A 14,808-nucleotide genomic window follows, 5' to 3' on the forward strand; every position below is an offset into this window, starting at 1 on the left:
GGTCCATTTTATCTATGTCACTTCTGTTATATTTAATTTACAATTGATCGGTCCATTTTATCTACGTCACTTCTGTTATATTTAATTTACACTTGATCGGTCCATTTTATCACGTCACTTCTTTTACATTTAATTTACACTTGATTGGTCCATTTTATCACGTCACTTCTGTTATATTTAATTTACACTTGATCGGTCCATTTTATCACGTCACTTCTGTTATATTTAATTTACACTTGATCGGTCCATTTTATCATGTCACTTCTGTTATATTTAATTTACACTTGATTGGTCCATTTTTTCTTCTTGAATATAAATATATTCTGGTAATCGTTTCTGTTTTTGGAAAACGCAAGTTAATAATAATAACATGATATATTTCTGGTGTAATTATCATTAATTTGTACCTCTAGTTTGCTGAAGATGTAATTCTGAAGATTTCAAAACATTTAATAAATGCTTCATGTAATTACATTCATTATTAATTTTATACTTATGTGCATTATTTACTTCTGTTTAACTATATTTTTCTAATCTTTATTCATATATATATATATAATTATTATTTTTTCACTTGCATACTCTGTTGTCAATTTTAGTTCTCTGGTTACTTTTTACGATTATTTTTCAAAGATTTTAATTCTTACCTACATTTTACTAATTTACTTTTACACATTTTAATTTTTAACTTTTTTTTTTTTCTTTTTACCCCCTCTCTTTCTGTACTCTGGAAATCATTGTCACTCTTGTAACATTCCCTGTTAAATTCAAGTTAAATTTTTCTTTGTTTTTATGGTGGGCTACTCTAGCTGTAGATATCCATGACATCACTGAATATCATATAATTGTCACATTTTACATGTACTCTTCCTGTTCACTTATAATTCAACCCCGAAGAAGGAAGTTCTATGTGGCAGATTGTTGTGTTATGATTTGTAAACCTTTACTCTTTTGTTTTCCTAGTACCATAGTAACATAAATAGACCAATTTATAGCCTGACGGGAAAGAAGGAGCCGTAAAATACATAAATATAGTAATAAAGCTAAAACAATAATCCTCAAGGGAATGACAACAACAAAAAGGAGAATGAAATTTCACTTGATTATTTATTTTTGAACATAGCCATAAATAGAGTTGTGAAATTAGTGATATTTGCTAATCAGTTAATTAATGAACCACACAGAAAGTCATCACATGTTGATCTAAGACACTGCTATAGTAACACAATTATTATTAAGTCATACAGAAAGTCATCACATGTTGATCTAAGACACTGCTATAGTAACACAATTATTATTAAATCATACAGAAAGTCATCACATGTTGATCTATGACACTGCTATAGTAACACAATTATTAATAAACCATACAGAAAGTCATTACATGTTGATCTAAGACACAGCTATTATATATACAGAAAGTCATCATGTGTTAATCTTTGACACAGCTATTATAACACTATTGCTATTTAACCATACAACAAAAAGCCTAGGGTGTTCTGTTTGTTGTTAAGCTCAAGCGTATACAATGGGATATCTGTGCTGTGTCCACCATGGACATTGAAACCTGGTTTTTAGTGTTATAAGCTTTAAGACTTATTTCTGTGCTGTTGGGGTTCAATAGCCTAGAAAATGTTTTCTTTTGATTGTTAGATAAATCTAGGAAGCAAAAAACATTAAATTTATAAATGGCATTTTTTTGAAAACCTAATCAGATGGTTTGATTTTGGTATTATTAAATCTTGTTGGGTGACAGAAAATTAAGAGGTTATAAATGGGGCCTGATAAGTAATAGAGAACAACCCAAGAAAAGTTCATAGTAGAGTAAGTAAAAATTATTGGTCTTGTAACACTTAAAAAAGCACAATATAATAAAACGTATGGTAGACTAAAGAGAACAATATTACTTTTATAAAATGTGTATGAAATAATTACTTACAAAAATTTTCAAAGATCTCTTTTATTCTAGATTATTCACAAATAGACTAATTTTGCTTGTCAAAATACACATGCAAACTAATAATGGTAATAATGCCTTAACAACAATGCATAAACTATTGCATGCTTCATATTTTACTCTTAAAAGCAACATTTGTAGTCAAATTTCAACAGTTTATATCTTGTTTCTTTTATATATATACAACCTGTTAAATGTAAGTAGGGTGTAATTGAAGTATTGGAGGAGAATTTCCAGTTTTCAGAACATGCTTTGTTGAAGGCCAGTGGGTTGAGGTGGAAATGTTTTTTTTTTTTTGTTACAAGTACTTCTTTATGTCAAAGTTTACATGTTTCTGTTTAGTGCTGCTGTGCTGAAGGTTTGTGAGTGACCTTGATTTTTTTTTGTATTGGGAGAAACTTGAATTTAAGATTGATATATTATTTTAGATATTCAATTTTATAAAATATTTTCATTTTTGAATTACTATATTAAGGTAGTTCTGGTGTTTTAAAATTTTTGAGATTAAGTTTTTTTTTCAGCTATGCTTAAATACAGAAAGAAGAAATTAGTTTGTGAACTTTGTTGGAAAAAAATAGTATGATTTCTCAAATCTTAGTTTTTGTTACCAATTGTATTTTGAGATTTCGCTTGTGACTGAAATAACCTTTGTAGATTTGCATTTTTTTTTATTTTTGGCTATGTATTACTTGTATCTGACATAACTTCCTGGTACTGGATTGCTGATCATATTTTATTACAATACTACCTTTTTAATGTAAAAAAAATGTACTGAAGTATATTTGTAAGATTAGGATTTCTAACTATTCTACTCAAATTCAAATTTAGTCTGATGACAAGTTTTAAATTTCTAGAACATGTTGTGTAGTCATTGTAATTACATTCATGTTTAATACTGATACTAAAAGTATCATAGTGTGACAAAAGAGTATTAAAATAAGTGTTGAAAAACCTATAAAACTAAAATTTTTACCTTTTTATCTCTTAAAAACTTCTAAGCCAGTTTATCTCTTATGATGTAGATGATTTTAAGCCAGCTTCTGTAGATTCTACCAAAGGTGCTACAGTTGATGTTGGTGAAGGCCACCAGGTGATGGTTTCTGTTCCACATGTAGAAGTAAGTATAAAACATTCAAATAGTGAATTGGTTTACGTGTGCAACAATCTGAAGATTGTAAATGTATGAGCTATCAGCCTACTTGTGAAATGCAATTTTTACAGACTTAGATTTAACAGCTTACCATTTGTGACTTGATTTTTTTTTAAGCTTAGAAGTACGTATGATTTTTGGGTGAATCATGTACAGTCATTACAACTATAAAATGCATGTAAAATTTCTACTTTTGAATACATTATATTGTTTGATTAACACAAATACTGATTGTGACATACAAGTTTAAATTGGGTTAAATGTATTTTGTCTAATACAGGTTTCAGATGTCAGGGCTTTATTTGTTGTAAGCTTGTGTGTGCTTTTGTAGTTGAATTGTCTAGAAGTTATAATTATAGAGATTTGTGCTATAATAAGGTAAGTGGCATGAGTACACAAGTTGTGCATGCTGTAATAAGGTAAGTGGCATGAGTACACAGGTTGTGCATGCTGTAATAAGGTAAGTGGCATTAGTGCACAGGTTGTGCATGCCTTAATAAGGTAAGTAACATTAGTGCACAGGTTGTGCATGCCATAATAAGGTAAGTGGCATTAGTGCACAGGTTGTGCATGCCGTAATAAGGTAAGTGGCATTAGTGCACAGGTTGTGCATGCCTTAATAAGGTAAGTAACATTAGTGCACAGGTTGTGCATGCCGTAATAAGGTAAGTGGCATTAGTGCACAGGTTGTGCATGCCGTAATAAGGTAAGTGGCATTAGTGCACAGGTTGTGCATGCCGTAATAAGGTAAGTGGCATTAGTGCACAGGTTGTGCATGCCGTAATAAGGTAAGTGGCATTAGTGCACAGGTTGTGCATGCCGTAATAAAGTAAGTGGCATTAGTGCACAGGTTGTGCATGCCGTAATAAGGTAAGTGGCATTAGTGCACAGGTTGTGCATGCTGTAAAAAGGTAAGTGGCATTTGTGCACAGTTGATGCATGCTATGATGAAGCAGCATCAGGTAAAAAAACGATACAATACGTACTGTAATTAACTACACATCATGTGCAGAGATGGGACTTGTAGCTAGGTGAAGGACTTTTATGTAGGTGTGTGATGCCTCCTTGTGGCAACGTTTGTGCAACAAGTCAGAATCTATATTATTGACATGGAACAATTGTAGAAGCTTGAATAAAATATGCTCAAGTAATAAGGAGAAACAAGTTGGTGAAAATTTAAAAGTTATTTTATGTAAATTTCAACATTTTGTGTTACAGCCCTGACAAACTCTTTAACTCGGGATAGCCTCTGATTAGGTGAAAAACTCTAAAGGTCTGTTACTTCTCTGTTTACGAGGCAGGTTTAATCAATAAATTTAATGGTTTTTAATTTATTTGAATCCAATAAAAAATAATATTAATTGTGTTAATAAAAGAACATTATTTAGGTTAATGAAATATTGCAGTTTCCAAGAAATGTGCTACAAAAATAAAATAAAAGATAGGAAGCTAGATAAACCAGAGACAGAAAGGAACTTCAGAAAGACATGTTTAAGTGAAGTAGATGATATTAAAGTGACTTTAAGAAATGATAAAACATTCAAATAATTTACAGCAAGTGAGAAAAACATAGCACGCTTTGTGAAATTACATATAATATTAACTTGGTGCAACTGAAATTAATGAACTGAATAACAATACTAAATATTAATGATGAAACAACTAGTTGCCTAGTTTACTGCAACAAGTAGAAATCTACTAGTTGACTGGAAAATGATGAGTTGACAAGTTGGAAGAAATACTTTCTGGTTTATTAATGAAGATTTTTACCAGTTAGTACTGTTTCCAAAGAGAAAGGATATCGGTGAACATATGGTTCTTGGTGTTGGTGTTACTAATATGACACATAGAGGTACTATTTCCAACGAGAAAGGATATTGGTGAACATATGGTTCTTGGTGTTGGTATTACTAATATGACACTTAGAGGTACTATTTCCAAAGAGAAAGGATATAGGTGAACATATGGTTCTTGGTGTTGGTGTTACTAATATGACACGTAGAGGTACTATTTCCAACGAGAAAGGATATTGGTGAACATATGGTTCTTGGTGTTGGTGTTACTAATATGACACAAAGAGGTACTATTTCCAAAGAGGAAGGATATTGGTGAACATATGGTTCTTGGTGCTGGTGTTACTAATATGAGACGATACTTGTCACATCTGGATAATCTCGCTGTTACAGATATTTTTGGTTTTATTCTAACTTGAATAATTCAGCATTTGCTACAGTATGTCTCATTCCCATTGAGCATTGGTCACAATTAAAGATAGAGGTAATGTAGTGACTGAATTACTTGGGTTAGAATGGATTGGAATAAAAAGAAAGTCTGTTTTTGATCCATATCGTTATTCAAGCTTTGTTGTTGTTGGTTTTTTTACACATTGAATTGGTACCAAAATATAGTGATGTGTTGATGCTTTGATGAATTGTTATTTAAGCTTGTTAATTTATGAATAGAAAGTAGCTTTTCCCAAATAATTTGTTTAGAACTTTTCATCTCAGTAAAAATAAATCATATGTTTATACAGAAGCTTCCTGCATGCCTTCATTTTTGTCTTTAAAAAAACCTAATTAATTCTTTAGTTTGTTCTGACTGGATGCTAATATACCTACTTAGAACAAAACTAAAACTCGACATGGTAATGATTATAGCTAATTCAATACATTTTTCTTCCTTATTTATAAAGATTAGAATGTGTTGTTTCATCACGTGTTCATGTTTTTGGCATTGATTGAAAATGAATGTTTGTTGTTAGTCCTTTTATGGTTATTGCCGTATGTTTTATATTTAATTTTTGTAATTATTTTATAGGGTTCAGGTACCTCTCAAACAGTGTTTAAAGGGTGTAAGAAACCATATAAAAAGGAATGTGTTTTGATAATTAATCATGACACTGGTGAAGTTACCCTTGAAAAACTTAGCTGTAATATACAGCTGAAGAAAACAAGGTGAGTTTCTTAAGTTATGCTGAAATTGGCCAAGCAGTCTTTCTTTTTTTTATTTAAGAAGAATAATTTCAAAAGTCAATCTTGGCATTATTATACTTTATTAATTAACATTCCATAGCCTAACACTAACTGACTTAATCTTGCCGTATGTGTTAGTATTGTGTACTGAGTTTTTATTATACTTTATTAAATAACATTCCATAGCCTAACACTAACTGACTTAATCTTGCCGTATGTGTCAGTATTGTGTACTTAGTTTTTATTATACATTATTTAACTCTGACATTGGAAGTTTATCACACAGAAATTAGTGCCTATTTCGGTCATCACATTATTTGACAATTAATAAAAAAAATACTAAAATTGACTTTCACTGATGACTTAGTATTAAAGCTTTCAAAAAATAAACTTTTATGCTTATTGGTTCACCTATTGGAGAGAAATATTCATTTGAAAATGAGTTTTTCCCCTGTTTATGTCAAGATTTCTTTGAAAGTTTATTGTTTTTGGAAAGTAAATTACATATAGAAAAGCTGTGTTCAGTACTAAACTAGTTAATATACACTGGGAGAATGTAGGAAAGTTATGTTTATCTTAGTCTCAGTTACAACTGCAAGGTTGGATGTTTACATGAAATGTAACCATTGTGTAGCTGTTGTAGTTAGCTGGAGTCACGATGGTGTTGTAGTTAGCTGGAGTCACGATGGCGTTGTAGTTAGCTGGAGTCACGATGGCGTTGTAGTTAGCTGGAGTCACGATGGCGTTGTAGTTAGTTGAAGTCACGATGGCATTGTAGTTAGTTGGAGTCACGATGGCATTGTAGTTAGTTGGAGTCACGATGGCATTGTAGTTAGTTGGAGTCACGATGGCGTTGCCGTTAGCTGGAGTCACGATGGCGTTGCCGTTAGCTGGAGTCACGATGGTGTTGCTGTTATAATTAGTGGAAAGGGAGGTCATTCAGCAATAGTAGAATCCAATCAGAAGAGGACAAGAAAACTATGAAGCTGAAGGATACTTTGTTCTTTTTATAATCACCTTTATTGTCTTAGGACATTCAGTGATTGAAATACTTAGATATGTTCGATCAGACCTCAACCATAAGAAATAGTTAAAGAACATATACCGTTGTTTTACTAGGTGTGCAGAGTGTCCTAGATGTCACAGACATATTGAAAACCATACTTACAGTGAAAAGTAAAGTCAAAATGGAGTGGTTCTGAGCAAAAATAACCTTGATTCGGGAAGAATTTTCATCTTCATAAAAACAACAATTTGAGAATTACATTAGGTCTTCGAAGCAAGAGACTGGATACTAAGGTTGAGAAATTGGTCTTGTGGATTTTCTTGAGTCCAAAACGTGTTAATTTTTCTATAGTCAACTAACAGTTTTAGAAATAAACAAAAGGTAATCCTCAATAGCTGCAATTATAATTAGATCTCAAATCGGTCAAGAAATGGAGCTAAAAGTTTGTACTTGAAAAAACCTGGAGCCATTCTATGAACCACTATGCTGTGGCTAAAAATAAATGTACTATATGATGCAGCATGGAAATATAAAGAAAACTTGCATAGATTACCAAGATGACAGGTGTATTAATGGCAACTTTAAAGATCTTATGAAACTAAGTTTAAATTGGATAATTATCATTATTAGGCTAAAATATGGAAAAAAAATAGTCTAAATTTCATTTGTTTGTAAAAATGGTGACACATTTTACTGAAAAGGGCATTATTTTTACTCAAAATCATATATATATATGGATTAGCAACAGTATGTTAAAATGATTCTAATGTTTTGGAAGCAAAAACAGTTGTAACTGCACTATACATGAAAATGTTGTGTCTTAAAACTCCAGTGAAATGTATCTTGTATAGTGCAGTGTTTTCAAAGTTACACTTGCTGTGCTTTTTAAAATTCACTTTAAATGTTAAGTATGGGACTGTAAGACACTGATTATTAGTTCATGGTAGTTTTAATTTAATGTTAAGTATGGGACTGTAAAGAAACTGATTGTTAGTTCATGGTAGTTTTAATTTAATGTTAAGTATGGGACTGTAAAGAAACTGATTATTAGTTGATGGTAGTTTTAATTTAATGTTAAGTATGGGACTGTAAGAAACTGAATGTTAGTTGATGGTAGTTTTAATTTAATGTTAAGTATGGGACTGTAAGACACTGATTATTAGTTGATGGTAGTTTTAATTTAATGTTAAGTATGAGGACTGTAAGAAACTGATTGTTAGTTCATGGTAGTTTTAATTTAATGTTAAGTATGGGACTGTAAGAAACTGATTGTTAGTTGATGGTAGTTTTAATTTAATGTTAAGTATGGGACTGTAAGAAACTGATTATTAGTTGATGGTAGTTTTATAGCATTTTATGATGTTCTTATACTGTTCTTTTAGTAGTTTAAACTGGTGCATATACTGTGTCAGATTTACGTTTGTCATTGTGTGTGTGTTTAGATCATTACATTTGGAATAAATTGTTAATAAAATAAGTAATCCAAATGTTAGACATTAATGCAATAAAATACTTTCCTTATTAAAAAACATATCTCCTTTGTCCACTTGCTTATTTATTTTGAACATTTAAAAGTGACTTGTTTTTTTTAAATTTATACTTACAAATGAATTCCTGTAGTAGAAATGAGAAAAAAAGACGATACTATTCTTATTATTCTCTTCTTTAAAATATACGAATTGTAATAATTAACAATAGGCATTTCATTTTAGTGCATGGGTAAAAAAAACTAGACTGTGTATCTATACTGAGATTGCATTGTACAGCTATTTAATCACTTGGTGTTATTGCAGTAACGAACACAATTTTATGTAAAAGTTTTTACAGTCATCGAATATACTCTTTCAACAGTTTATAATTTTGGAATATATTTCTCTCTTGTTCAGATTGTACCATTTCTGTTGTTTTTATAGATCATTATTTCATGTTTGTTATTACAGAATACTTTGTAAAACAGAGTAAATAAGTAATTTAAAATGGACATTAGTTTTAATTCCACATTACCAGTACTTTAAATTGAAGTATTAAAAGTTGAAAACATGTGTGTCCACACAGAACTTCTGGACATCTGTTAGTTACCTTCTTGAGGGAAGTAAGGATAGAACTCAAATTACGTTCCACGTGTGGTACTTAGGCTCCGAATGGAATACTGAAGGAGTTGAAAAGAAGGAACAAACTTCTTTGAAGTTACTCTTGTGTTTAAGTACTAGTACATGTGAAGAGAGTTACTTTATCTCCTCAATCTCTTTACCGTTTGGTCCGTGCTACAGAGAAAGTGGTTCCATTTTTTTCTTTTTAGTTTGTTTCAGATTACTGTATGAAGGTACGCAAGGGCTATCTGCGCTAGCCATTCCTAAGCTTGAACTGATAGCCTACAGGGAAATAATCTTGTCAACAACACCCATTGTCAACCCTTTTTTTTTTGGCTAATCTTATCTCACTGAACAGTGGGAGTTGACTGTCACTCTTAAAGCACACTCATGGTCATAAAGTATTGGAGTTCTTGAACACTTTTTTTATAGCAATGATATGCAAACTAGGGAATTCACGGTACAGCCATACCTGGTCTTTTCTGTTTTCACTTTTGTACATGTTTTTTGTTTAGATTGAATGATTTAGAGTTATGGAGTAAGTTATAAGAAAGCTTATTATGTAGAATTATATTATAAATGTACCAGCTCTAGTATTTATAAATAGCTAGTATATTCTCTCTTGAATTGTAGTTATCTTACAAAAATGGGGATTCTTAGATTCACCCTCATAAATGGGGATCCCATTTTAGAATTCTTAATGTTGTTAATTATTTTATATAGATAATTTTTCAGTGATACGTAAACAAAAACTCAAGTCTGTAAAATATCTATAAGGAAAGTTGATTATAACTGTTGAAAAGGTTCTTCATTACGTAATTTTTTAGCGAACTTTATGGGGTAGTAAAATTAAGTTAAAAATGCATTTTATATCTAATACCCATGTTTCAGGGCTGAAGGAGCCAGTCGGACACAGTCTCACCCAGTCAACCCCTTTGATAATAAGAAATCCTCCCACTCACCCCATCAGAAGCATCATTCTCCAATTAGGAAAGATTCATATTCCCCACCTACCAAAATGTCTTGGTCAACAACTAATCATTACTCTCCAAACCAGAGGACTTCACCATATCAAAGAAGTCCTACGAGTCAACCCAGTCCTTCCATGCCTTCTCTGCTTGTTCCATTTAATGAAACATCCAAGAACAGCATAGCCTCTAATAATGTCAGTATGCCTCTCTATACTCGAGATGTCCCTGTCCGTAAGTTTATGTTCAACTATACTTGTACAGATAAAAACTATTCAAACAAATAACTACAGCTCAATTTGTAGGTTACCTAATAACTCGCGAAATCATGGAAACAAAACTGTAAAGTGTTCCCAATATCTAACAATCATTCTAATAGGATTTTCAGAAGACTTTGTGAAACAGCAGGTGAGTATTTCAGGACAGTTCCCGTCAGCAAGTATAGTAACATGGTAAAATATCAGACAATATCATTTCGTGCATCTGGAAGCATATCAGCACATAAGTGAACGAACAGGTAGACTCGGTGATCTCTGGCCATTACAATTACATATTTTTTTCACGTTTAAAATTTCTTTTGAAAATATGTAAATTTGTAATGAATTTATCTGTGACGTATGATTTACAGGTTGTACAAAAATACTGTTATAATTGTCTTATGTCATCATTATCAAATATCTGCTCACACCACCAATATGTTTGTTAGAAGGCATTAAAGAACTATTACAGGAGCTCTTTCCTTGGAAAAATAATAGTCTGATGATCTAATTTTCTTTAAAACTGTGTGTAAAATGCTTACTTATCTGTGGTTTTTTGTAACTAGTTTTATTATTTTTCACCTTTTATATTGAATTAAAAACTTTTTGTTTAACTACTTGTCCTTTGAAAGATGTTACTTGATGTACAGTATGGCTCAAGTGATTTTCTTTCGTTTCCAAAGCTTGTATAATCATAAGCTTTTTATTGTCTGTTTAAGTGCACATTAATCCTGTCAGTGGCCAAACCAAAATTACATTTTATAGAAGGATTATTTCATAAGATGTGTGAAGAATATCTCATAAGAGAATCCTCTATTTTACAGTAGTAGCTGTATGTATTTTATTTTGCTCTATCTTCTTTTAAAGTGGAGTTAAACAAAGTTTTCAGTACATAAACTGAGTTTTTGGATGTCTCCCATAATTTTTTTTTTTATTTGAGATTATCTTCCAGGTCCCGTGCTTCATCAGTCCTTTTTTTAGAAGTCCATAGAAACTGTGGTTAACATGTTTTGTACTAGTTATTACTTTAGTACTGTTATTTTTATGTAGTTTTCAATGAACTTCTGTTGAATGATATTGATTGTATATACAGCTGATTACAAATGATATTTCAATCTATTAAGCATGTGATGATGAAGCCCCTGAAGTAGGAGTTTTATCAGATTCTGGAGATTCAAGCAGCAGTGGATCTAGCTCAGGTGATAGTGAAAGTGAAGAAGAAATGGACAGCCATTTGATATCACAACCAACAAGTAAAGTATACAGTAAAATTTTGAGTTGATTCCGTTGAAATATTTTGGAGAATTAGTTGTGTAAACTACTGTGGTTTTTCTATAACAAATCACTTTAAAAATTTTCCACATATCTGCAAGCTAAACTACCTTTTACATGTGTGTGTTTATTTATTCTAGGTGTTTGCTACATCACCACTCGAGAATGAAACTTATAACTTGCAACGATACAGCTAATGGAAATTACTACAATAATGAAAACATTAGTTAATGCAAAAAAAATTAATGAAATCTAGGCCTGCCTTCTTATATTAAAATGAATGAAATCTAGGCCTGCCTGCCTTATATTAAAATGAATGAAATCTAGGCCTGCCTGCCTTATATTAAAATGAATGAAACCTCGGCCTGCCTGCCTTATATTAAAATGAATGAAATCTAGGCCTGCCTGCCTTATATTAAAATGAATGAAACCTCGGCCTGCCTGCCTTATATTAAAATGAATGAAATCTAGGCCTGTCTGCCTTATATTAAAATGGATGAAATCTGGGGCTGCCTTCTTATATTAAAATGAATGAAATCTGGGGCTGCCTTCTTATATTAAAATGAATGAAATTTAGGCCTACCTCCTTATGTTAAAATGAATGAAATTTAGGCCTACCTCCTTATATTAAAATGAATGAAATTTAGGCCTACCTTCTTATATTAAAATCCCATAATTTTTCATTTTAAAGCAATATAAACTAAAATGACTTACTTTTTTTTTAAAGTTTTTATAAGAAATTTGAGTAAGGTAAGCTGATGATACGTAATATGAAATTTTTTTATGGAAAGATAACTGTTGAGGAAAGTAAATCAAACTTACAAGTATTCAATATAAGAAATTGAAAAAAAGCTACTTTATTCATGGAAACCTTTTTATCCTCTCTGTCAAACTAGTGAAAGAGAATTTAAATTCACTAAGTTTCTCTAAAACAAATTACATGTTAGAAAATATGATTCAAACTAACTCGAATGGACAACATACGAAAATGTCTCTGTATGCCCATTGCTATCGATGGGCATGGACAATTTTTGGCCGGATAATATTCTACATATCTCCATCATGTTTCATCAAAATCCGATTATTTTTGACTGAGTTACAGACTGTTAACAGATAGGGATTTTTTAGATTTTTGTGGCCTTGCTGTGATCTTGACTCTCTAAAAAATAAACTTGTAAGTTGGTTTATGGTTGAAATATATACCCACTTTCGTCCAAATCCATTTAGCTGTTTTCGAGAAATCTTGCTGACAAACACGCACGAGGATGAAAACATAACCTCTGTCACTTTTGGTGGTAAGGGTAAATATAATGTAACTGTCATACAGATCAGAAGACCACGTATCTCCCCTGTTACTGTTTTTTTTGGCATCATTATCCTAAAAACAGATGCTGCAATTTTAATAGAACACAACACATTAGTACACAAAGCATCCATGTTTATTTATTTAAACATGTATTTATTTCTATTGTAAGAATGTTAGCCTCTGTTTTTCACACATTTTTCATTGTATGCATTCATCATATTGAAATGAAAATTAAACCTACAAACATCCAGTTATATTATGTGAAATCTCTTACTTATTGGATTCATAACAGTGTATTGTTTGTGAATAACATAGTTTCTAGTGTTTATGTACTATTAAATACTTGTTCTTCCAAGTACTAAGATATTATGCTGGTTTTAAGTATAAGTAAAATGCCAAAAAGGCTTGAATCAACACCAATGTGACAAAATCTTCTGTTAGTAGTTGTGACTAGCTTGAACCAATACCATTACGACAAAATCCTCTGTTAGTAGTTGTGACCAGCTTGAACCAACACAATAAAATCTTCTTTCAGTAGTTGGGACTAACTTGAACCAACATCAATACTACAAAATCCTCTGTCAGTAGTTGTGACTAGCTTGAACCCAACACCAATATAACAAAATCTTCTGTTAGTAGTTGTAACTAACTTGAACTAACACCGATACAACAAAATCCTCTGTCAGTAGTTGTAACTAACTTGAACCAACACCTCTGCAACAAAATCCTCTGTCAGTAGTTGAGACTAACTTGAACCAACACCGATACAACAAGATCCTCTGTCACTAGTTGAGACTAACTTGAACCAACACCAATACAACAAAATCCTCTGTCAATAGTTGAGACCAACTTGAACCAACACCGATACAACAAAATCTTATGTCAGTAGTTGTAACTAACTTGAACCAACACTGATACAACAAAATCCTCTGTCAATAGTTAAGACTAACTTGAACCAACATCGATACAACAAAATCCTCTGTCAATAGTTGAGACGAACTTGAACTAACACCGATACAACAAGATCCTCTGTCAGGAGTTGTAACTAACTTGAACTAACACCGATACAACAAGATCCTCTGTCAGGAGTTGTAACTAACTTGAACTAACACCGATACAACAAGATCTTCTGTCAGTAGTTGTAAATAACTTGAACTAACACCAATACAACAAAATCCTCTGTCAATAGTTGAGACCAACTTGAACCAACACCGATACAACAAAATCCTCTGACAATAGTTGAGACCAACTTGAACCAACACCGATACAACAAAATCTTCCGCCAGTAGTTGGGACTAACTTGAACCAACACTGATACAACAAAATCCTCTGTCAATAGTTGAGACCAACTTGAACCAACACTGATACAACAAAATCCTTTGTCAGTAGTTGTAACCAACTTGAACCAACACTGATACAACAAAATCTTCTGTCAGTAGTTGTAACCAACTTGAACTAACACTGATACAACAAAATCCTCTGTCAGTAGTTGTAACTAACTTGAACCAACACTGATACAACAAAATCCTCTGCCAGTAGTTGGGGCTAACTTGAACCAACACCAATACAACATAAACCTCTGTCAGTAGTTGTAACCAACTTGAACTAACACCGATACAACAAAATCCTCTGTCAGTAGTTGTAACTAACTTGAACCAACACCGATACAACAAAATAGTACAGTACATGAAGGTAAGAAGAAAATTACAACAAAGCCTTTATATTATACCATGTCAATACTGTAAGGATGATGGAAGTAATGATTCTACAATAAAGCCTTTATATTATACCATGTCAATACTGTAAGGATCATGGAAGTAATGATTCTCC

General features: G+C 31.8%; 1 protein-coding gene across 1 annotated transcript in view; it reads left to right on the forward strand.

Annotated features, from left to right (window-relative positions):
* LOC106473799 (ELL-associated factor 1-like) overlaps positions 1-14,808 on the forward strand; it is a 24,781-nt gene that overhangs the window by 5,003 nt on the left and 4,970 nt on the right. Inside the window, exons 2-5 of the mRNA XM_013934474.2 lie at positions 2,980-3,074; positions 5,925-6,061; positions 10,067-10,377; positions 11,525-11,653. Of these exons, the coding sequence (XP_013789928.2) occupies positions 2,980-3,074; positions 5,925-6,061; positions 10,067-10,377; positions 11,525-11,653 (672 nt within the window). The remainder of the gene's footprint in view (positions 1-2,979; positions 3,075-5,924; positions 6,062-10,066; positions 10,378-11,524; positions 11,654-14,808) is intronic.

The sequence above is a fragment of the Limulus polyphemus genome, unplaced genomic scaffold (genome assembly GCF_000517525.1).
Source record: "Limulus polyphemus unplaced genomic scaffold, Limulus_polyphemus-2.1.2 Scaffold6509, whole genome shotgun sequence".
Classification (NCBI taxonomy): Eukaryota; Metazoa; Arthropoda; class Merostomata; order Xiphosura; family Limulidae; genus Limulus; species Limulus polyphemus.